The 25,218-nt window shown below is 41.3% G+C and overlaps 2 protein-coding genes across 4 annotated transcripts in view; both read left to right on the top strand.

Annotated features, from left to right (window-relative positions):
- The first annotated feature begins 1,384 nt into the window (after positions 1 to 1,384).
- On the top strand, positions 1,385 to 9,776 carry soat1 (sterol O-acyltransferase 1). Its single transcript, XM_082524857.1, is given in 17 exon segments — positions 1,385 to 1,534; positions 2,037 to 2,188; positions 3,110 to 3,168; positions 3,830 to 3,978; positions 4,108 to 4,167; positions 4,278 to 4,385; positions 4,501 to 4,786; positions 4,934 to 5,012; positions 5,135 to 5,219; positions 5,323 to 5,368; positions 5,469 to 5,598; positions 5,721 to 5,818; positions 5,907 to 6,005; positions 7,288 to 7,423; positions 7,574 to 7,719; positions 7,834 to 7,874; positions 7,876 to 9,776. Coding segments are annotated over 16 exon segments (1,707 nt in total). The 5' UTR covers positions 1,385 to 1,534; position 2,037; the 3' UTR covers positions 7,910 to 9,776.
- A 108-nt stretch (positions 9,777 to 9,884) lies between these two features.
- Positions 9,885 to 25,218, top strand: part of abl2 (c-abl oncogene 2, non-receptor tyrosine kinase) — a 28,962-nt gene continuing 13,628 nt past the window's right edge. For 2 of the 3 annotated variants that reach the window (XM_082524853.1, XM_082524854.1), the window contains exon 1: positions 9,885 to 10,635. In XM_082524853.1, coding sequence (XP_082380979.1) covers positions 10,419 to 10,635 — 217 coding nt within the window. In that variant the 5' untranslated portion in view covers positions 9,885 to 10,418. The remainder of the gene's footprint in view (positions 10,636 to 25,218) is intronic. The other variant, XR_014274811.1, reaches the window with a different exon arrangement.

Here is a 25,218-nt window from a genome sequence, read left to right on the forward strand (position 1 = left end):
TAGTGGTTCAATCCCTGGCTCCCCCAGCATGCCACACATTTAGTATCCTTGGGCAAGATACTAAATGTGTGTGAATGTTAGCTTTGAAGCATAGAAGATATGAATGGGTGAATGCGGCATGTTGTATAAAGCCCTCTGAGTGTTAGGTGGTGGCTGTGTGCGGACCAAGATGCAGACTCCAGAGACAAACCTAAACCAAAACAGCTTTAATGCTGAACGCAAACATAACATAACTGGAAAAAACTCAAAATAAACTAACACCGGTGGACTGGCAAAACACACAGCAAAATAAACGGTAGATCGCGACATGGACACAGAGAAACACAGGGCTTAAATACACAGAGGGAGCAATCAGGGAATGAATAACAGGAGGGAAACACAGCTGGGGCAAATCAGGCCTAACGAGACCAGGGGAAGCAAAACCAGACACATAAACATCAGACATGGACTTCCAAAGTAAAACAGGAAACATAACACAGACTCACAGGCAGGCACTAAAACAAAGGGAACAGAGACGTGGGACCAGGGCAGACACAGACACTGACTGGACGTGGAAATACAGCAGACAGGGGAGACAGCAACAAAGGAACACAGACAGAAAACCAAAACACTAAAACTCTAACCAAACCCCGCCCAGAGGACCTTAACTAAGAAAAACCCGTAAAGCAAAGCTAGAATATAATAAAATAACAAAATCAAATAACCAGAAACACAAAACACTGGGTCACCGACCCAGGAACCCTAACACTGAGTGCTCCACGAGAACAGAAAAACGCTAAATCAGTCAATTTACCACGATACCAGCGCTGGCATTGGTATCGATACTAGTGCATTAGGACCAATACTTTGTTTCTATCCTTTAAGTTTAGGATGCAGCACACTAAATTGTGGTAAATGAATCGGGGTTTGGTTTCTTGTTTTTTTGATATATAAAAATATACCTCAAACATTCCCCATATTAATGACATTCATCTCATAATTCATGACATGTTCTCCCCTACATAAACTGTCTTTATAGGCTGAATGTATCAGTAATACTTGCTGTGTATTTATGTACTTTACAGTGTAGCACACCACTGGTTAAAGAATGATTAACGCGTGTAAGAGGAGTTCGGGAAAAGACACATTATAATCTATTATAATAAGATTTTTATTTTGAATCTAATTAAACTGCGAGACAAATTATTTCAGCTTGCAGCAGGAATACATCGCTCCATTTATGTTTTATCTATTTGTTAATCATTACAAATATAACCGTTTTGTTTGTTTTTTTTTAAATAATATTTCTTACGAAGCGGGTGACGTTTGAGTCTGACCGCGCTGGTCAGCAGTTTAGCGTCGGTGACGTCAAAAGGAGGAGAGACTTTCGACCAATCAGAATCGTGGGTGCTGCTCATCTTCTGTAGTGTTTATAGAATGGGGAAGGTGAGCAGCTGCTCGGGTTGTGGTGATTAGAGGAGTTTCACATCTGGGTTCGCTCTCATTAACGTCAGAGAGAGAGGCTTGAGAAGAGAGGACCTGGCGGTTGAAACGAGTAGGTATTCAGGAAATTGTGCTGCCCGCAATTTTACATTTCTGTCAGTGTCGGTCAACCCGTCCCGCAGGAGCGGACGATAAAACATCAAGTTGGCTGGTTTGACTAGCTTTAGTAAAGCTTGTATTGCATGCTAACAATATTCGCGAGCGTCAACAGGCAGATTTAGTATCAGAGTTAGTGCTAGCGGTGTATGATATTAACCCAGGTAGCGATTTAGTTCAGCGAGCTCCATGAATTAGCCGCTGCCTGTCTCATTGAGGCTTGATGCCAGCTGGACGGGAGCTAACTCATGTGCTAGCTGCGTGTCCGTGTCATGTGAGAGTGATGTGTTTGCCCACTGGGTTTGTATTGTCAGTCAATATCAGCATCGATGTTAGGTGGCACAGCAGTGATGTGCTAGCTTGTCTTCCTTGTGTGTTCTCAGGGCTTGTCTCGTTTGTTCAAGAGCTGCCGCCGGTTCTTTCCCTTGTTTTAATGATTAACCTATTTGCTTCCGTAGGATGGAGAGCGAGGATGACGCTATTCTCCGGCTCCGCAGCCGAGCCATTCCCACGATGCCTACCTTCCCTGACTTGAAAAGCTCTTTGGATGGGGAGCTCAGTCCGGGGAAAGGACAGCAAAGCAGTGAAGACAACCACATCACCAGCAATGGTGAGAAAATCTCAACTCCCTCATTAGTGGGGCCAGCCGAGAGGGCAGTGACCTCTGATACAGTGAATCTGTTGACTCAACAGCTCAAAAATCATCGTTTCAGTAAATTTCCCCTCTTGGGTCAAACGTATGACTAACTGAAAGTTTCATGTGGGATTAGTTCCTCTTAAGCAATCATCGTGATCTCTGGTTAACCCGGGCAAATGACGCCCAAGTTAGTCATGATGATCCAGTAAAGACAAAATGTAAAGGTGAGAAATGAAATACTGGTCTGACACCTACCTCGGGACTATATTAGTTCTTTGTATGCTTCTACGAAAGAGCTAAACACAAAGCATGATAATACAATGCACGTCTTTGTGACAACGTCAGCTATATTGTTGACTTTTTCTTGCGTGATGGGTGGAAAGCTACTGTGCTTAAAGTCATTTGTGTGCCTGACCTCAGTTAAAGTAAACAAACCTATTCATCATCAGACAGCTGTAAAGCCTAATGACCTACAGTAACCTTGACCACAATTAATTGCATTTGCTTAGCTTTCCGGCCACAGGACATGTGATTGTACTTGTTGCATGTTGTCATAGGTGTGTCTCCCTTTGGATTTTGCAACTTTGGATTGGAGACTGAAGACTTGTATGATGTAACTTCTGCTATGTCACAGACTGTAGCATTTTACAACACAGTAACCAAACCCACATTATACCGTTTTATTTATTTTACTGCCATTTTCAGTGTCAAAATACAGATATTATTACTGATAGTGATAGGAAAGTTTTGTACAGATGACATGATTGATTTAATTGACACTATTGCTAATTGCTGTGCCCAAAAATCAGAACTACATTTTAAAATAAGAAGATTACACATATGTTTTGGGGTTGTTGTTTTTTTTTTACATATGTGTGTCTCATTCAATTTCAGGGAGGATTGAAGTGGAACACGTCATCAGCAAAAAACTACAACTGAAAAAGAAAGCAGAGGTTAGTCGTTTCTTTAAGAAATGACTCAACATCATGTCTTTTTTTTGGGGGGGGGGGCTTTTTTAAAATTGCTTACTTAAAAGTGTACTAAGGAAATGTGAGCAATAGTGGATTTCTTGCAGCTGATGTATTTCTGGTCATTAACCTGGGCCAGGACATCCCTGCGGTTATTTATTTGATGTCTTCTGTTACATTCATCATTTAAACCATGCAAATGTGAATCCTTGCTAGAATGACCACCATCATCTGATCCCCCCCCTGAAATGCTTGAGCAAGTATTCTGATCAATTCAGACCTCTTAAAGGTTGAATAAGAACATCGCACACTTAGACGCTGGACAACACTGCAAGCTATGTCTCTAATGTTTTTCACACTTGCTGTGTGTTTAAAATGCAGCGATAAAAGGCACTGAATGTGTCATAATGATAACGCAGAGCTGTTGCTTTTGTGCACAAACTTGGGTTTGAATTTAAGATGCAGTCAACGGTGCAGTAAATCCACTCTTGGTGAGGGCATATTTATAATATGTAAAATCAGTCGTTAAAAGTAGCTGTAAGGTGAGAAACTAATTTTGCATATGCAGAAAGAAAATAATTATTGGCACAGACTTTCTATATTTTGTAACTTAATAACAATTTCCGTGTCCTTTTCTGTTGCCCAGTACTTGAAGAGTGACCTGATGCGTCAGTTTGACACGCAGGTCAATGATTTTATGGACAGTCTTATTGAGGAATCGACCAGCCTGGAGCCCGCACCGGTACCTGCTGTATTTTCACCTCCAATGTCAGACAAGGAGCGGAGCAAACTCAGGTACTGCAGCTTACTATGCTACCAAATGAAAAGCTGCATCTGGCGTTTGGTTACAGCAGATGCTAATGCCCTTCTACTTCCCACTCTCGTGTTAAAAAGACGACAGCTCATCACTGTGTTTTTCTGCAGGCACTTTCGTCCTCCTCACGGTGAGGGAAAGCTGTTTGTAAGCCGCAGATCCCTCCTAGAGTAAGTTGATGCAGTCTGGATACTTTATCACTCGTGTTTGCGACGGTGCTGTTGAAAGATGGTTTGTTGACTTCACAGTTCCTCACTTAGTCTTTTGTTTTTCCTCACAGTGAGCTGTTTGAGGTGAACCACATCAGGACCATCTACCACATGTTCATTGCCCTGCTCATTCTTTTTATCCTCAGTACACTTGTGGTAGATTTCATTGATGAAGGCAGGTAATATAAACCTGCTATGAATCGTTTCTCTTTTGATTCTGTGTTATTTGACTGTCTATTTCTGTTGCTTTTGTTGATAGACTACTGATGATTGCTTTCTCTCCTTCTGCCTTAGACTGGTGTTGGAGTTTGATCTGCTGGTCTATGCCTTTGGGCAGTTCCCTCTGGTGGTGTGCACGTGGATCTGCATGTTTTTGTCTGTGCTGTTTATTCCCTACACCCTGTTCTACCTGTGGGCACAGAGCCACTCTGGCTCCCACAGCCATCTCAGGTTGTATTCTTTGCTGTTTGGCACTTTATTCCTGCTCTACCAAGCTCTGGGTCTAGGATTCCTGCCCACCTATACGGTGGTGACCAACAGTTTCCCGCCTGCGTCCTGCTTCATCATCATCCTGGAACAGGTAGATGAAGAGTCTAGTCTCTCTTCTGATCAGAATGGCTTAGTTTACATTTGTGAAGAGTCTTTGCATATATCTTGACATGCATAAGGCTGCCCTTTGAAATGTAGCTTCTTTGATTTGTATCTATTTTATTTGTATCTATTTAAGGTGCGTCTAATGATGAAAGCTCACTCATTTGTCAGGGAGAATGTACCAAGAGTCCTCGCATGGTGTAAAGAAAAAAATGGTACTTTTTGAATACAACCAGGTTTCCATTTACATTTATTATCAGACGGTGTGCTCACCTTTCCTCTCTGATGGCTTTTTGTTTGTTTGTTTGTGTTCATATATTTTCACTGTCATCTGCAGGCCCTGGTCCAGTGGTCCCTCAGGTTTCTCAGTATCTCTACTTCCTGTTTGCACCCACACTCATCTACAGAGACAAGTACCCCAGGTACTGTGTTTTGTTCTCTCTCATGGAGCATATATAGAACCCTTTTTTTGTTTTGTTTTACAGTAGAGCTGTAAAAGCCCCTTTCCTTTCTTGCCTACTACAGGAATCCGGTGATTCGGTGGGGCTACGTGGTCTCAAAATTACTTCAGGTACCAACCTCTGACACATTTATAGCAACTTCACTTAAATGTCCAAGCAGCTCATTACTTTTAAATTACATTTACTTTCTTGACCACTCCCACTCCACAGGTACTTGGCTGTCTGTTTTATGCCTATTACGTGTTTGTGCGGCTGTGCATACCTCAGTTTCGCAGCATCAGTCTGCAGCTGTTTGATCTGCGAGCCATGGTTCTCTGTGTCTTTAACTCAATCTTACCAGGTAAGATTAGAAACAAACTTTTGTGAAAACCTCATGTTTTATTTTTGATTTTATCTTTTCTCATATTTGAAGGCGAGAGATGTGTTATTGCTGTTTGTTGACCAGTCATGTGTTTTTGGCAGGGGTGCTGGTCCTCTTCCTGGGATTCTTTGCCTTCCTCCACTGTTGGCTCAATGCTTTTGCTGAGATGCTTCGGTTTGCTGACAGAATGTTTTACAAGGTACTTGTTTTACCCTCGTTTTAAAATTTGGACTAAATCTTCTTTGTGCTCAGTGTTTGACTCGTGTGATTTTGACTACACGTTACAGGATTGGTGGAATTCGACCTCTTTTGCCAATTACTATCGCACTTGGAATGTAGTTGTCCATGATTGGCTGTACTACTACGTTTACCGGGACTTCCTGTGGGTAAGTGGCTCTTCTGTTGATGCAGCAGAGACTGTAAAAGCACACAATTGTAAAAATGCACCAGCAGTCTTCATAAGTTTGCAGCTTGTTCAAAAATGTCTGAAATAAATTAATGCTAATGTAAGTGGAGTCAGTAATTTACTGAGTTTATTTAGCAGAGATGGAAAGGACACTGTACTCATAAATATACATGGATTAGTGTGTAATTATGTCTTCCAATAAACTGATGCATTCTCATAAACTGTCAGTTAATGTATTAAAAGTGCATAATGGTGGATTTGTGGTTTGTGGAAGCTGCCATGTTCCCTCACAGTATTTGAATACAATGGTTGGGAAAGACGTCTCCCTTCTGAATAATCGTGTTTTACATATGCGGTTAGAGGATGGCCACATGCATAAAAGTCTCTGGCGTTTGTGTGCCATGGATGTAAATTCATGTACGCACCTTCAGACATCATATCTGTGGCGTTCCCTTCACCAAAGAAACAAAAGCGCGAAGGAAAGAGACGCCACCCACCGGCATATTTTTAAATTGTCAAACAACGGGGAATAAACATGCTTGTTTATTGGTGAAATTTCTTATTGTCAGCAGATTACACATATATTCATCCTGGCTAAACCTCAAGCAGCTGTTTATAGGTAGGGATGGGTACCGACATAAACGGTAGTAACCAGACCGAAAAGCAGCGCACATTTTGGTGCTTTTTTTCCCTGAGATGTAACACACTTTGAATTCCAGCCAATCATTTTACCTTTCCAAGGATAGTAGGCGGGCCCAGGTACGTAGGTTCTTTTAGAGCAGAGCTACAGATTAAAAATGCCCAAGGCGAAGCGGTCAAAAGTCTGGCTGTACTTCACAGCAAAAGATGCAAACTCAGCAGCAACAAGTGCTTTAAGCTGATGCTGTGCAAAAGAGGTAACTCCTCGAATCTGATGAAATTTGGCACCGTTATCGGATAAAACCTAAACGATACCCATCCCTATTTATAGGTTGACATTATGCCAGGTAGTCTTGAGCTAAAGTGTCCTAAAAATCTGACTTTGCCTCTGTTAAACAGTTGGATTGCATTCTGAGTTTATTCACTAACAAAGTCCAGTGACTGACTAAAACATGTTTGTCGAACAGCAATCGTCAGAGCTTATATAAACTCAGACTGCAGTCTGTAATCCAGTGGCATCCAGCAGTGAGAACTTTACACGCTGTACTTTAAAAAACTTTCAAACTTAAAGTGGATTGTGCGTTTTGTTTTTTTAACATTTGTGTTCATGTCTCTGTTTCCAGATCTCTCAGAAGCGCTGCCGACCAGCCGCCATGCTGTTCGTGTTTACAGTGTCTGCAGTGGTTCATGAGTACATTCTTGCAATTTGCTTTGGTTTCTTCTACCCTGTGCTCTTCTGCCTCTTCATGTGCTTTGGAAGTAAGAGACTTTGTCGCCTTTAATAAAAATGATATTACTTGAGTTGTACTGCATCAGATGATTGTGGTATCATGTCTGGGTCACGTAAACCCAGTCAAGTTAAATCTGTATGTCAGTTTTTCATTATCTTCTCTCTTTGTCCTCTCACAGTGATGTTCAACTTCATTTTGCATGACAAAAGGAAAGGCCCCATCTGGAACATAATCATGTGGACGTCCCTGTTCCTGGGTCAGGGAGTCATTATCTGTCTGTACTCTCAGGAGTGGTATGCCCAGCGCTACTGTCCCCTGAAGGAGGTACTGCTTATAAAAACCACATGATGTATATTCTTTCCAAAGATGCAGTGAAATTCAGTTATTCAGAGTGAGAGTAGACACAAATTCAGCTTTTAATTGTTATTTTTGTTCCAGCCTTCCTTTTTTGAGCTACTGAAGCCTCGCTCTTGGAGCTGTGAGAGGCCTGATGACAGACTCTGATGGGCTGTGACCTACAGCTGAGCTGCTGGGACGACGATTATTGCTGATCAGTATAAATGAGACCAGCCTGTCTGCTACTGTCACAACTTCTGGACTTTGTTTTATTTAAGGTTCATAGTTTATTTGAATGTATGGAAAAAGTCTCTGCCAAAAAAAAGCCAGCAAAGTTATAATGATGCCTTATTTGTTTTAAGTTATCAACTCCAAAACAAAATCATCGTTCACACAACGGAACACGTGGACTCTTATTTTTATTCGTTCCTTAATCTTCTGACGTTTCCATATTCCCCTTTGCCTCGATAAACTGTGAAATCACTCCTTGTGCCATTATGAATGTGGCAATAGTGACATAGCAGCTGAATACAAACATTATTCACATATGCAGTAAAGTCTAATATTTAACAAGTGTTTACAGTTGCTACTCTACTGAAGGACAGTCGGTGTCACAGGATCAATGATATCTATTTCAGTGCCAATAAGAGTCAGTTTGAAAAAGACTGCCACTGTTTGCTGTTTTGTATAAAATCTTGATGTTTCAGTCAGTTAAAGAGGAAAACAGTGGGGACATTTCACTCACTAAGTGGACCTGTGCAGAGTTAAACGCACCTAAGCTCCACATTTCCCGTTTTTCTGTTGATTTCCATGTATCAAGACACAAGTTGGAAGCAGGACATGCAATAATTGTATTTATACATAAAATTGTAGTTATAATCTAAAAATTTTGATCATGCACCGAATGTAAAGTGTGAAAGCGGAGCTTTATGGATCTACTAATATTGTGTGACTGGTGGATGTATTAATGATTAAGTTAAACAGGTTTGAACATACAATAACTGTCACTGAGGATAGTTAAGTGATGTGTTTTGTTCCGTGTTGCACAGTGATTTCAGAAATGTCTACTTCTGTAAAACTTGCAGTTGGCTGCTAAAATGTTTTAACACTGAGGTTGGAAGGACACTTGATCAGCACTAAGGGCTAAAACATTGTTATTTAAAGTGCACTGTTATGCATTTTGTTCAAGCCATTTCAGGTTAGTCAGACTTGGTTTCTGCTTTTAATTTTGAATGGGTTTCAGGCACTATTTGCATTATTTTGAATCAGCGGTCGTTACACATTGAAATGCATGATGACTGTGTTTATTTGTATGAATGAGGCCTGCCATACAAAGTTAAACCAGCAATAGAATGTGCTCTTCTAAAAAGTAAGTGACCACAAGGTGGCACTGTTTTAAAGCGTTTATTTTTAATCTCTGCACATTTTAGCGAGAGATTTCCAGATTTCTTTTCCAAAATAATCAAATATAATCACAAGCAAACTGTTGTTAATATGCACAGATAACGCAGACATTTTCAGGAAGCTTTCACACAGCTTCATCCCTTTACGATTTTATGAATAAATAGAATATTTATTACAGTGAAAGGCCAAATTGTATAAATCCTGTTTATTTGCATAAGAGGTTTATTTTCGGGGACCAGAGCTTTTCCTACTTACTGTGGTGTTTGTGTTCATTGTTATGTCTTCTGGCATTGAATCGACATGGGTATCGTGTCACGTGACATTTTTATGAATCATGTCTATCTTTGGATTGTAGACAAAGTTTTGATTCATTCTTTGCGCATCATGTACAAACTGAAGAATTTAAATAAAATGAAAGTATTTTATTTACACATTTTATTCAAGTGTATGTAATAGCCCATGTGGAAAATAAATAATGTCTTTATTGTGTTGATTTACATGTTTAAATTTCAAATACAGGTGTCTACGTTTAAATAACCTCTTGAAATCTGAAGAATATATGAAAAGGTATGCTGTTATACGTGTATTGACTTCAGATGTTTGAGCTGTATTTTTTTAATAAAGGAAATATATCCGTTTAATATTGATGAGTACATCGACTATATCATCTTAGTCATATGTTAATTAAACTTGGTAATCACATTCTTTTAAAAGTGGGGAAGAACTTCTAAACTTTTTAGTTTTTCTACATGTCCCCTCCAGCGGTGTAGGTGCGGGTGCAGGGGAACTGTTGGGACCAGGTTGGAGGTGGAGGATCACGCTGACAGTGGATAGTGGATCCAGGCGAACCCCCCGCCTTGTGCAACACACATCTTCTATTCTGCGGTAAAGATGGCGGCGTCAGAGGGGGCGCGCAGCGGCCGCACAACGGCAAAACGATTCTAACTAGCTTCAATTTGACCGAATATAGCCAACCGGGTGTCTTTTATTACTACTCGGATGCCACCCGGAGCAAGGAATTAGAGGCAGTCGCTGTCACACGCCGGGGTTGGGATTTTATTGTTAAAGGCAGGGTGGGTGGGTTTCACTGATAGCAGCTAACGTTAGCTAACGGGCTAGCTAGGCGAGCTAACACGGGCTAGTTTTACTTTAGCCCACTGAAAGAACGGCGGGGAAGGGATTGAGGAAGAGTATTCGGGCCAGGCCGCTCCAGCTTTGGGGGAATGTGAACCAGACGCGCGCAGGGGGGTTTGCTTGCTTCGTCCTCACGCCAAACTACCGGGATGGGACAGCAGGTTGGCCGAGTCGGTGAGGGTACATCGACCGGGCTCCAGCCACCACAGCCCCACGCGCCCCAACCACACCAAGGGAAGGGGAACCGGGGGAGCGGCGTCGGGAGGAGACCCCGGGAACCCGGCAGTAGCACCGGGACACCGCCAGGCAGGACAGCTCCAGTCAATGTGCCCGATCCAGGCATCAATATATTCACGCAGCATTCAGGTAAAGAGAAATAAGTAGCTGTCAACCTACAAGCGGAGATAAAATCTAATTTGGTTTTTTTTTTCTTTTCTGCTGATTCGCTAATCGACTCCATGCTATTTGACAACGACGCGTTAGCGGAAATAGCCATGCCATCCAACATTAGCTTTCCATGCCTCATCCATTTTACTGTGTGTTAATTTCGCTATTGTTTGTGTATGCACACAGAAGTCAGTTATTTACTGAATAGTGGTAACAAGATTGCCGTGATTTCACACCAAGTCATTACTTTGTTGGGGCGTATGAATGTGATGCATGTCACCAAATGATCCGAAAAGAGGTGTACTGTTCCTAAAGAGAGGAAGAGTCTTCTGTGCTCGATTCAAGGGGTCATACCCAGAGGTTAACTTGTTTACTCCAAGGCCCCTCTATGTGATACCCGGTTTGGAAACACTGATTCTTGCCTCCAGTGGTTGACTAACAATTCCACTCCATTAACTCACAATAGAAACCACCTCAGGCTCACATTACAGCACCTAGTGGGTTTCACATGCTCGCTTCTATCCTCTGTCTACTGTTACAACAGGCTCAGCAAGATGACTGCTCAGATTGATCTAATGGGAAACGTGTCAATTATTTAAGTGACCTTCTGTGATTATATGTTGACACCGAGGAAACATCAAGGTTTAAGGCTATTCCTTTCTTGTTATACTGTTTTTGTCATGTCTGTCCTCAAGATCAGATAATACATAAGGTAACTCATGATTTAAAAAAAAAAAAAAAGGCAATGTGGGTTTGGGCCCCACAAAAAACAGAGGAGGTGCTACCCGTGTTTCAGCTTCAAAGCAGTGTATTCAAGTTGATATCTGCTTGCAGATCTTCAGTATCTTTCTCTTTTGAGTCATGGAGAGTCGGCGCGCCTTCTTCCTCAAAGCCCTCTCAGCTGGTTGCTTAATGAGACTTCTGGGGTTATAAGTAATGGAGGCTATAGCATATCCATTAGGTTTGCATGATCTCATATTCATTATAATGCATTTTATTCTCAAAGAGCTTCTCCTAATTGTTTGCTCACACATCTTGATTGAACACTCTGCTCTGAACGTAACCTCGGTCAAAAGTTTGATGTGTACATGCTGCTGTCTTGGTTTCTCATTCGTTTGTGCCCTTGAATGAATGTTTACGTCACACATGCCGCATATATGTAGAACTGCTGGCATAACTCGCCTAGTTTTTTCCACTGATGTCCCAGACCAAACGCCCTCCCATCACTGCAGTGAGCAAGGACACATGGAAGGTGCAACCTTTTGGGAATGGAAAGCATTTTTAGTTCCTGGCTCTCACATCTCAAAAGTAACAGTCCTCAGCTTGAAGTGCATACACAGACAGGCAGACCCACTAAGTGCAACACCGCTCACTGTCGGCACTGTTCTGTTTTCTCCAGTGTCGGGGCAGGAGTAGCCTTTTTATAGCATCCAGGATGCAGTCACACAGCCACTCTGCAGAGAGACTGCTACTCTTCAAAGCACACAATAATAGAACAAAGACTCTTAAGTGAGGAAGCTTGGAACTGTGCTCTCAGTCTTTCACTGAATATAAAACTGCCTCTTTGCTGGTAGTCTATTCATGCGATAATGATATAGCATTATCTTACATTTTAAAGGAAGCTCTTTTGATTATTAGGAAGTAATATCTCATTGTTTAGGCTAAAACAAAAGTGGTTGCTAGTTTGTAAATAGCATTAGCAAATCCAATATATTTGCACTTTAAAAGCTGAAATTTGTGTCACTGTTGCAGTTTTAGTATGACCAAAAGCCACAAAGCAACTTGTTGTTTTTGCATAATGTTTTGTGAGGTATGGAAGCTCCTTCAGTTCATATTGTTTATCATTATTTTGTGAGAAAACAAATACATTTTAAGTCAGTTATATAGTTTGAGATTGCTTATCTGTTCACTTGGACATCAAAGTTGAGATGCGTTTGATTGATCCTATGTGGGAAAATTCCGGTTCCATTGCAGCAAAATTAAATGTTAATATATTGTGTGAGTCAACCAAGTAGGTGAGGTTTTTCTTTTTTGCAAAATTACTCTTTGATGTACAGTAATGTGCAAAAAACTTGAGTCAGGCTTAATTTATTTATATTTTGTTTCCAAGCAGCCAGATGTTCTTGTCATTTATGGGGTTTTTTTTGTTTTTGTTTTAAGTGTTGTTGAGCAATAGTGCTCCAGGCCTTCTGAAGGTTTTTTCCTAAAGAACTTTTCTTTGGAAGTTGGCTGCCTTGTCACTCATATTCAGTACAGTCCTAAGAATTTAGAGAGAGAGGTTTTTGTTTGTAAAGCTGCTTAACACTGTGCTATGAGTCATTCAGGAATACGAGGTGCCTAACCCATAGGTACACATAAGAAATAACTTGTTCTTTAATAAAGAACCAATTTTAAATTGTATGTTTTGGCAGCCTGTTGTAAAAACAACCCCGTTTCTGTAGTTGAGTCTATGAAAAATGCCAATGATAAAACAGTTTGACAGACATAAAATTGCATTTTTGCACTGACAAGGTGATTCCTAAAGAACTGTTGGGATATCTTAACATGGTGTGGATGTGGTGGTCGGGGAGGGGGGGGGTTACAGTGAGTACTGCATGGTGTATCAAACCCCATCTAGAAAGCATCTGACTGGTAAGACCTTCATTATTTAGCATAACAGTGTACTCAAACACACTGCCAGTGCAATAAAAGCACACCTGGTTAGAAAAACACATTATCAGGAAACACTATCAGTCATGGATTGGCCTCCTCAGAGCGCAGACCACAACATTACTGAAGCATTGTGGGATCGTGTTTACAAAGAACTGAACAAAAGTGAGCCAGCATTCAAAGAATAGGTTTGAATATCCTTCAAGAAGCCAGCAAAACTATTCCTGAAAGCTGCTTAAAGTAATTACAGGAACGCTTGCATAACAGACTTCAAGTTGTGTTGAAGAATAAAGGTGGTCATATGAAATACTGACTCTTAAGGTTGTTGGAACTGTATAAAATCTGTTTTTGACATATATCACATTTCCATGTATATTTGTAGGTTTCAATAAACCAGTGTATCCGCTTTGCCATTTTCATAGGATAATGTAAAAATGGCAGGTGTAAGATCTTTTGCACAGTACTGTAATGTTTATGTATGGCTTGCCAGTCGCACCAGCAGGACTCATGGCGGGTAGTAACATGGTGTGCTATCTCCTACAGCGTGGAGACCACAAGAGAGGGCATCTGAAAGTTTACTGAGTGACCTACACACCCCTATAGAAGTCTGATTAGCCTAGCAGCAGACACATTAGCCCAACAGCAAACACCTATACTGGATATACCCCAGAGGAATGTGTGTTTACCCTCAATTCCCAGATTGGAAGTTTGTTCTCCATCGCTTTGTTGTTGTACTCCAACACAACAGCCTCAGCATCAGTTCCAGTCGGTGCACGTCCACTAAGAGTGTCAGCAGTCATTGCACTCCTGAGATATGTATTTAAGTGTCGAACAGCTGAAGGAGCGCTTAGCACTGTTAGTGGATATGGGCAGATGTCATAAATGTAGGCCTCCATAGTTCAAGGTCCACAGCATAATGTTAGCAGTACTAACTATGCAGACTCTCAAAAAGTCCTAAATGTTTAGGATGTTTTCAGTATTCAAAAATGTCTAAAATGACACGTTTGGTGATTTCTCAGCTGCTTATTTGCTTGCTAACGCACAAAAAAAGGACAAAAACAAAAACTCCAACGATGCCAGGCCGGCAATTAAGCATCACAAAGTTTGACCAGGCAGTGACCCTGTATCCACTGACATTAACCCCAATTATCAGCTTTAATATGTATTTCCATCACAGCATTAGTGAGAGTATGCAGCCCAAAAAAACCAAAACATCGTAAACACAACCGTTTAAAAATCCTAAAATACAGATTTTTATTTTTTTAACTAATTGAAAAAAGTTTTTTAAATGTATGCATTACTGGTTACACATCTGTGGGATTATGGCTGTTGACACCACTGAAAGCTACAAGTTGCATTAATCCTGCTTCTACATAACAAACTTTATAACAGACTAGCATACTTCTTGGGTTTAATGATGCCTTCTTGAGATGTAATTGAAAGGTGCCAGTCTATGAGGAATGCATGTTTGTCTGCTGAACTCATGCTTCTGTGTTGCTGCCTGTCTTTCTCGTGTCAGAGGGTATTACACGAGCACATGCTTTCTAGAGTTTTTATCAGTATGCCGCATTTGTCGTTTTAGGGTGACAAATGAGGCCGGGCCTGTTGGTGTAAATTGGCTGTCGATATGCTTGGCTCAAGGACTCTGTTTTCGCTCTGAGACATCTGTAAATTGCAGCTTTGGGCAGGCTTTCTCTTTAGTGAATTTAAAAAAAGGTGACTCTGCCCTTGTCCCCTGCTGAAGGTTTCCTCAGTTCAATTCTAATGTGGCATCATTGTCTACAAATAAAACCCTGGGAGAAAGACAAGCCGGCTTTAAAAACGCTCAGCTGAACGAGGAGCAGACTGCCTCTGTGCTGATGCAAAGAAAGCTGGTCAAACAGTCGCCTCTCTGGGTTATTGGTTCAGTTGCAGTATTGGTGAATCAGTGGCTGCAACATATTGATGGTCTCCCTCTTCAGCACTGTCAGGAGTTCAGAGATGTCATGTCTGCAGTGGGTTCATCTGATACACTGCAGTGAGGGGAGTGTCCTGTGCTCTTGTAGAAGAGCAAATGTGCTGATAAACTGTGAATAGAATTTCTGATTCAAGGTTGTGCTGCAGTTTGTCACCCTTCACAACACCTTTATATAAGATAACCTACATTTAAAGGTGTAAAGAAAACCCACACTCCTTCTGAAAGGTTTATAAATTCAACAAAATAACAGTCTGATCTATTTTTACTCTAAACAGATCAGAGAAACTGGGACAGATCAGTAGATTGGATTTTTTTTCCTCTTAAACTGTAGTACTGATGATGCACATGGAGCCAGCTCTATCTACAATACAGTACTGGTAAATCTGCCCAGAGGAGATGTGAGATTTCTGGATCCAGGATTCAAGGACGTAAGCTGATTTGCATCACGGGTGAAATTAGATTAGAGGCAGATCTGCTTTTCTGTGGACTCTATGTGCTAAAACTCCCAACAACCAGGATAAGTCTTGCAGCAGCCAGTGAAGTATCCTGAGATGGCTGTTTCACACACCTCAGTGGCTATGGGGAGGATTTGAATTCCCTTTCTGAGATAATATCTTGGAGTAAAGATAATATGTTGATAAAAGAAGTCCTAATGACTCCCATTAACCACTAGGAGGAGCCATGACCACACCTCCTCTGGGTGAGAAATTTGGGTAAAACCGATGAGTCTGATTGTATTAAGTGCAATACAGTGGGTGCTGCACAGAAGCAAAGTCTTTCTGTGCAGATAATTTTAACACTGATAAATATGACTTATGCCTGAAGATTACATGCACCGTTGTGCACTCTCGAATGGTTGTGTGTTAAATAATTTATGTTGGTCTGTGCTCTCCTCGTGCCAAAGCTGCTCTGTACTGCAAACGACTGAAACCTCTCGGTCAAGCAGACCGATAATTTGCTCCTAGCCCAAACTTCTGCTGAATCCTGGATGTGGAGATGGGCCTCGATCCCAAATCAGTCTAAGAAGAGTAAAATGTCTGTTAAATGTTAGTGCTTTGCGATGAACAAATGTTACCATGCAGGAAAGAATTCAGTTAACTGAGTGTCAGCTATGACATTTGATAAAACAGAAGAAATAACAAAGTAGAGATTGGGGAAAAGGCAGCTCTTTTCTAAAGTCTTTGGTTTGCTCGCTCTTCAACTCCCAGTTGCAGCCTTAAGCCTTTGCATCTGCTACCAGTTGGTGTTGTAGTTCCCAAAACCGCAATCCTAGTTTTTATTCCTTGGCCTCAACTCTCTGTGGCTTTTATCATTAAAGGGTGAGGATTAATCAGAACAGCGAGTGATTGGCTGTGCAGATGGTAAAGTCATCTCCCTCATCTGTCAGCTTAAAAACACCAAATGTTTTAAACTTTGTAGGACGATCTAACCAAATTGTTGAAGTGGCTCCCAGTGAAATCAGTTTTCACTGTTAAACTGCAATGGTGTAGCACTGGATATAGCTTACGAGCCAAACCCCTTAAACGCTGATTCGCTTAGTCCTCTGCTGCTGGCATTATCATCGCTTCTTAGAATGAGCCCCCTACTGCTGGCATTATCGTTGCTGCTTATCTCCTCAGCTGCAGGCTGGAGACTTGGCTAGAAATACACACTTGCACATGCTTACTGTAAGCAGTTGCACACTTGTATTTATGTGCTCGTACACTCTTTCGTCCTTTCCATCCTTGCTAGTGAAGGTGTATTGTGGTGAAGCTCTTACTGCGGATTATGAGGTGCGTCCTTCTCTTTAAGCTAGTTGCCCACCAGCTGACCGGTCTGTGTGCCTCATGGCACTGCTGTGCTCCAATATCCTGTGTGATACATTTGATTACTCTTAGAGTTCAGAAGTGCAAGAGGTTTTGTAAACATTGCTCTCAGAGATTTGATCTGTTAAGGATTGTAGGCTTAATTTTACATAATTATACTGCAGTAAATAATGTTAAATAGATAATTAGATTATGTTTAAACCAAGTAGAGAAACAATCTAATCAAGCAGTAAGCTGACAGGGCATTTACATTAAATTTAAACGCTCTAGTGGGTCAGTTTTGCAGCCAGGGGCATTTCCACTATATTGTGAATATGCATATAATGTGATATCCCCCCCCCCCCCCCCCCCCCCCCCTTTGGCTCCAGTTGTTTCTTTAAAATGACTCAGGGTAAAGCAGATTAAACCCACACCCTAGCACAGCTTAACCACACCATACACCGATTAGCTGTTCAGACATGAAGATTAGTCACCGGGTCCTTTTGTAAACACTCGCTGCAAAAACTGAAGACAAACACAGCGATGGTAGCGAGGAGAGTGTACCCTCAGGCTTTGGAAAGTTCTGTCCTGGTGGTCACACCTCTTTACCTGAAGGACGCTGTCAAAATAAACACCTTGGTCTGAAGTTTTGTTCATCTGCATATGTAAGAAATTAATATTTTAATCCCTGCAGTCTGAGGGATTATTTTGTGTAATAATATGTATTTATTTTAGTGTAATGAGCATCGATTGGTGATGACTGGTCAGTTTAGCATCATATGGCCCTCTTCTTCCCTGCTGTCACATTACAGTAGCAATTAGCACTGTTGCCAGCACACCTAGAGGGAAGCACTCATACTGGGGTGACTGTAGCTCAAGCGTGAGAGCAGGTCATCTACTGATCGGAAGGTTGGTGGTTCGATTCCTGGCTTCCCCTAGTCTGTATGCCAATTATCCTTGGGCAAGATACGGACCCCAAATTGCTCTCCGATGTGTGAATGTTAGCTAGAAAGCACTTAGAAAAATGTGCTTGTGCACAAGTGAATGCACAAGTTGTATAAAGTGCTTTGAGTGCTCAGAAGACTAGAAAACGCTATATAAGAACCAGTCCGTTTACCATTTACAACTCATTATTAACCCATAACGCGAGAGACTGGTCGAGGCATCAATTAAGGCTACATTCCTGAATGATCCAACTTAGGCCTGTCCTGATGTTCCACTCCCTTATTGGTGTGTTTGATGTAGCCATGGCGCTCTACATGGGCATGTAATGGATGAATAGACGAGAGGCGCTTCCAACAGGGGCCTGTCAGTGCATGTGTTAGTGTTTACTCAGAGGGGTTTGCAACACCGTTGAGGGTGATGTAACTCTGCCGGTAGTCACAAGAATGAGCTGTATGCATAAGAGCATAGATGCATCATGTATGTGATTGTTAGGCGTATATGTCAGCAATGGAGCCATAGCTGATGGACTGAGCGACTGTTTCAGCAAGCAGAAGCTCCATGTTTCCATTTTATCAAGTGCAAGGGCATTTCAGGGAATTCATTCCTGAGCCAACACACACACACACACACACACACACACGTGATATGTCATTAATGAGGCTATTGTCCTTTGTCTTGTCCACATGAACAGCAACTGATTCTCTCCTATTTCTGTGGATACTGTTGACTGTTCCACAAAGTACAGATGGATTTCTCAGTGTTGTTGATGTCTCAAAAACAGATTAATTTACTTACATAATGTTTGCCTTTTCTTTTATATTTTTTCAGTATTCAGATTTTTTTTTTTTTGGGGGGGGGGTTCAAACAGCACTTTTTAAGTAGTGTGTAATGTACTAAAGCATTAAATAAATTGTTTGCCATGTGGCCAGAAATACCAAGAAATTGCATAAAGCTCTAGGTATCTAAAGTAAAGCAAAGGCTCCTTGCTTTACACACTTGGTTATGACCTCAAAATTCATTTAACAGTGACTGTTTCCATATAATGTATGGCTCAATGGTGATTTAAATAGTTTTGTTACTGAAATACATGAATTTAAAAAAACGTATTCCATCAATTTCATTTGAAACCACTTCAAGTCTAAATTGTTATTTTATTCAAAACTATGTTACTTGAAGGATGTTTCTTTTAGGGCTGGGCGATATGGCCTAAAATCCATATCGCGGTATAATTTGAAGCATGTGCAGTAACGATATATATCGCGATATATTCTTTTTTTCTGTATAACGTATTTTCCACACTATAAGGACTTAAAATCCTTTAATTGTCTCAAAAATCGAGAATGTGCCTTATGTATGAATTCTGGTTGTACTTACTGACCTCAAACCGATTTTGGCTGCAGAAATCTGTTAAAAATGTTTTAGTACAACTTTAGTAAGCTGCACTGCTTGATGGATTGTCAGAGCATTACGGCTGCCGTAGTGAGGCGCTTCGCGGAGTAATCTGGGTCCAAAACTCTGCTTCAGGTCCCAAATTCAAACGAACACCGAGAGTTAAAAATGGTCTAAATTCTTTAATCTTTAATAAAATCATCAGTGTTGCTGCTTTACCAGGTGTAACAATTAAGTTTAACATCCAGGCATCCATGAAAACAGAATTTATTAAATTTAACGGAGTTAGAAGTTAGCAGGAAGTTAGCTCGCTAGCTTACACCTAAACATTTCATAGCATGTTCTGACTGAGATTTTTGAAACTAATTCAAACGTACAGCTCTGCTGCCACTTCCAACATAAATGAAGACAGAAAACTAAACAGCAGTGGCGTTTGCAGGGTTACTTGTGCTACGTGATTGCTAGCGACACAGCTATCTTAGCATAACATTAGCACAGTGAAGCTGGAGGATGAACGCCAACTTTTTTCCACTTGATAAAAGTTAACGTGAGGGATTCTGGTGGTCAGGCACAAATGCAATCGCATAGCAGGATGCTGTACACGGGCCAAACTTCAGTCAGGAGAACAACTGAGATCATTCATCCACAATACCAGGTTAGTCATTAATATACTGCAACAACATGGGAATAGAGAGAGAATTCAACATTAATGAATCAATGTTACGGAAGTGGAGGAAGCGCAGTTTTTGGCTTTCCCCATATTTCAACAGTGCTTCATCTTTTTGCTGTGACTGTCGCCCAGCATAATTAGCAGATGATAATGGTTGTAGCCGCTGCGATGCTTTCGACCAAAACAGGCGCAGCTTGATGACGTCATCGACATGCGATAGAGCGGCATAGTCAAAATCTCTATCGTTGGCCAAATTTATATCGTTTCTATCGTATATCGTTTCTATCGCCCACCCCTAGTTTCTTTATTACATACTGTAGCCAGTACACAGTGTGAGCAGTATTTCGTGTCCTTGGCTTCATGTTACAAATGTGCCAAGTAGTTGTTTTATCAGTTACTAATAGTTTCCTCAGGCATTTTCTTGTTTTGTCAGTTAGAAGTCCGAAACCAGAAGCAGACGATCTAAACCTAAATAACAAACCAATGTTTAAAATTGTGAACTCGTTTTTCATAGAGTTACTGTAGAGTGAGACAAAGTACTGTAGACGTGCTTTCTGCTGTGTAGCAAGACCTTTAGGATAAGAGTGCTGGTAGGGCCCATGCCTTCCTCCTGCTGACTGTATATCCACTGGACAGTGATCTAGTCACACTGTACTAGGGAGCTGACATGTTTATTATCTGAGTTTCTCACCTGAATGGTAATGTCAATAAAAATTCAGCTTAGCGGTGCACATCTGAGACAATTCGAGTGTTCTAAATTTTGCTTAAAACTCGTACAATTAAACAGCATCAGACATGTTGTGGATTTCCTATTTGATCCAGATGTTTAAAAGTAGACATCGTAATGTGCTGTACAGAATGTAAAGCCACATGTCCATTTGTGAAAGGCTTTTTCTTGACTTCAAACTCTCCATGAATGTCTTAGAAAGTCTCCTCTAATTCTGAAAAACATCATAAACTCTTGCGAGATTTGAGGTTGAATTATGAAGAACTGGATAATCGTCATTGAATATGAAAGGATAATTGGTGGTGCCAGGTTATAGCATGCATTTCAGCCCCCAGGTCTGTCATTTTCAGGATTATGGAGTGAATACAGTGCAGGATCTGATCAGGCTTGTCAGGCTCACATAACGTCTTGTGTAAGCGGGTCTCATCCGCAGTATTGTATGAGGGTTTTGTTCACACTTCCGGCATTCAGCCAGCCGTTTATCATCACACCGTCGTCACTGTGTGCTTTGCAGAGTTATTCCTGGATGTCATGCTGCCATGTTTTGTTTTGCAGCAGCTGAAAATACCACCTGACCTCACTGGTCACTAGGGCTGAACGATTATGGAAAATAATCTAATTGCGATTTTTTTGTCCCAATATTGCGATTGCGATGCGATATGCGATTATTTTTTAAGGTCTTTGTCTTCTGTATTATTAAACAAAGACAAGCAATACATCATATAGTATGGCCAATACTATATTACATTAATTTTAAACTGTTCTTTCCTGGAAGACAGACCTCTGTTATGATGACATGAGGTGATGCATGAATTGATGACTGACATTTTTATTTAACTTCTTCAATCACAACAGTATATTTGAACATACACAATAGTTTATTTTTAGCTTACAAACATCTGAGCATAAAGTGCTGACAAGGAACCCTGGTGTAAACATTAAAATGAAAGTCAGTACAATGTGCAGATTGCAGAAATATACATAAAAAAATCAGTGGCTTTACCACACTCAGTTTTTCGACATCTGTGAACTACTAGACAGTCATTCAATTAAAAAATAATATTAAATAAATAAAACTAATAAATAAAAAATACACACATCTTACTGATCTCTGCAGTCAGTAACATTACACATAAAGTGCAAACATAATAGCAATTGTATAAACACACACACAAACACGCCTTTAAAATTTAAAGGCGTGAAATTGGACGGTCTAGCCTTCTGATTAGCTAATCAGAAGGCTAGTTCTGATTAGCGTCACCGCTGTCTCGGTGGAGTTTAATAAACTCGGCCGTCTGCTTCTTGCTATCTAAAATATAACCAGACACTGGCGTAAATTCTTGACTGTCTCATACTTCTGTTTAATAAGTTTTCTGTTTGACGTTTAGTCAGCTGTGTGAAAACCAAGGAGGAACCCACCCGGGGGATTAATAAAGTTTTATTTTATCTAATCTAATAACTTTAATCTCAGCCAAACCGATTTACTCACGAACAAACAAAACACTGAAAAAAGCCCAACAATAACATTTTTAGGTTGTCTAAGTGACTTATATATCACGTTTAACCCGAGCAGCGAAACTCCGCGGTGATCTGAAAATGATGTGCCGGGAGTTGTGCCGTTCTCGGCCGCATCAGTAACCCTCGAGCTCCCGGCTAGCTGTCGAGCTGGTGGGTAGCAGACGCCTCTGAAAACGTCGAAGCACTTTTGCAAATATGGGATATCTTGATAAACCGAGCAGATATTTGATGTTTACACAGCTACTTTCTCGCCTGAAAATATGTTAAAAGTTTATTTTGTGACCCTGAAAGATTAGTATGAGTAATTTTAAAACTTAGTAGCGGCCGCCATTGCTGGAAACTGGAGTTTGGCTGGGCCGCGCTATGAATTCTGGGATATGGTAGTAATTTGGACAGCCTTCGGCACGTCGCTGTGACGTAATCGGTCTACAAATGCGGCCTCAGGAGGATGCAGCCCATGAATTTGGACATGTCCAGAGTATAATCGCAGCCTTTGCGGTTAGAAAATTGCACTTGATCATGTCGCGATATTATCGCAAATGCGATATATCGTTCAGCCCTACTGGTCACGGGCTTAAGATACAATCAGCATTGTTTTTGATTAGGGTGTGCAGAAGATATTACTGTGTTGTTTACTACTCCCCACAAGGTGCTTGGCTGGTAAAGTGACCTCTTTATAGACACTTGTAGGCGCAAACATTCAAACAGCTGTTGAGGCATCCAGGGGAAGGGTGTCATCGCTGATATGTGAGTATGTGTGCTCCTGGTACAAGGGTCACCTCTGTCGCAGCTGTCTTGGGGGTGCAGGCTTGCTATACCCCACAGACACAAACACCCGCTCTCCAGCATTCAGCACAAAGCCATAGTTTCTTCAGTGCGCACATGTGTTGCACATCACAGCAGACGCACTCACTGAGGCACCCGGACGGGCACACGACGTACCCGCGCTGGCCAACTGCTCGCTCAGTCAAACATTTCAGCATACGAGGCCAAGAGCATTTTGCCTGACTGAAGTATTTCATCATTTAATGTGATCGGGTTGAGGCCTTGGAATAATTAGTGATGGAGTTTCTTTCTCTTGTAACTAGAATTGAGATTTCTCAGATTGAGACCTTTTGAGAAATGGCATTGTGTCCCTTTTTCATTTAGACATTCCTGGGAAGCGCAATCTGATACATAGATATGTAAGAGGAGCAGCTCTGACAGTTGGCTTAGCCTGACTACAGCAGTTGGAGCCATGATCGTTTATGCACATGCATCAGAAGAAAAGTGTGGGTCAATAGGACCTCTCCCCCCTAGAGGAACAAGACCGGCCATCTGCTGTTGGCCACAGCTCTCACACACTCCCCAAGCACACATACACGCACATATGGACACGTCCTTCCTCACTGCCATATACCCTGCCCTACCCCCAAACCTCTGTATATGCATGGCCCCCAACCACATGTCTTTTTTGCGCTCACTCTCTCTCTCTCTCTGCCGCTTTTTGCCGTCTTTCAGAGTGGGTTCAGGCTCCAAACATCAGTCATGGGTGTCTGTGTTCTCCAGATGGACTCTGGAAATCTTGACTCCCTTAGGCCACATCAAAGCTAGTGGGTAGATTTCAGCAGGAGGCTGGTATTCACTACGGTAATAACAGAAGTCGGGGTGGCTTAAGTCAAAGACTACATCGGTAAATAATTTGGCTGGAGATGCCTTTGTGTCTCTCTCTCGCTCTCCGATTGCTGTGTGTACAATCTTCGTACTCCACAGTGAAGGCGATGACTTGGAGAACTGTCCTGAGCTCCTCAGTCATTTTTTTGCCAGAGTAATGTGCTCCTCAGTCTCCATTGTCTGAGACACAGTTGGATGTTTTTTTAAAAACAGTTTGGAGTCACAGTGAATGAAGAGAAACTGCGTTTTTGTGGATACTGAGGCTTTTTGCCATCCAACCCAAAGCAGAAGATGTACTGGGAACTGTGGCTGAGTCAGGTCACAGCTAGTGCTGCGTTGCAGTGCATGCTGGTCCGGAACAAAGGTGGGCAAGTGTTGAATATAGATACTGGAAAGAACCGACAATATACAGCTGCATTGTTTGAGACAAGATTTCGGTTGTGTTTACAGCCTTTGCTATGAAAGCAGAGAGCTTTTCCCATGTAGACTGTGTACCTGCCAAATTATGAAGGCTAAGAAAGGGGGGAAAAAAGATCATTTCTTGATGAATTTCTGCCAGCTTTGTGTGTCTGTGATTAAAACATAATTGCCACTCAGTGTTTTAAATTTGACTGGACTGCTCTGGTGGAAACGCAGCGTTTTAACATGGTTTAACTAGATAAAGCTTTTTCCTTAATCTTTCAGGCTTAATTAAAATATAGTTTTTCATCAGAACCTCGTCTACCAAAAGAATTGTGAACGTCTGGGCTGTCTGTGATTGTTCTCCCATTTGCTGGTTTTAGAGTTCAGTTTTACAGCCAATATCATGTTTTTTTTTTATTCTAGGTTTTGTGTTTGTAGCATGACAGCAGTTGTGTTTTTGTTAGTTTTGCAGACTGCTGATATTAGAAATAAAGAGCAAATCTGTTACTCGTAGGAATTTATCATTGTTGCATCAGACGCATCAGGCAAGAATTTAGATGGTCTCTTAAAAACTTGAGTCCCTTTTGTACTTCCTGTGTAATGAGGTTGACTGGGATCTTCCAGGAATCATGACGCTATGGTGATGATTGGACAGTAGATGGTGCGTGTTGTGTCATCTTGAACATAACCTGCATGTCTGTGGTCTCAGTGGCAGTGCTGTTGCATGGCAGGATGGTCTGTTTCAGTAAGTAGTTCAAAACGACCTCTAAGTGCCAACACAGAGTCGGTTCAAACGATGGTTTAACAGGACAGTCTGGTTTGACAGTCAAAGTGACTTTAGTGACGCTGATCCCAGAGGAGGAAATCT

Source organism: Aulonocara stuartgranti (assembly GCF_965226115.1).
Source record: "Aulonocara stuartgranti genome assembly, chromosome: 23".
In the NCBI taxonomy this organism is placed as follows: domain Eukaryota; kingdom Metazoa; phylum Chordata; class Actinopteri; order Cichliformes; family Cichlidae; genus Aulonocara; species Aulonocara stuartgranti.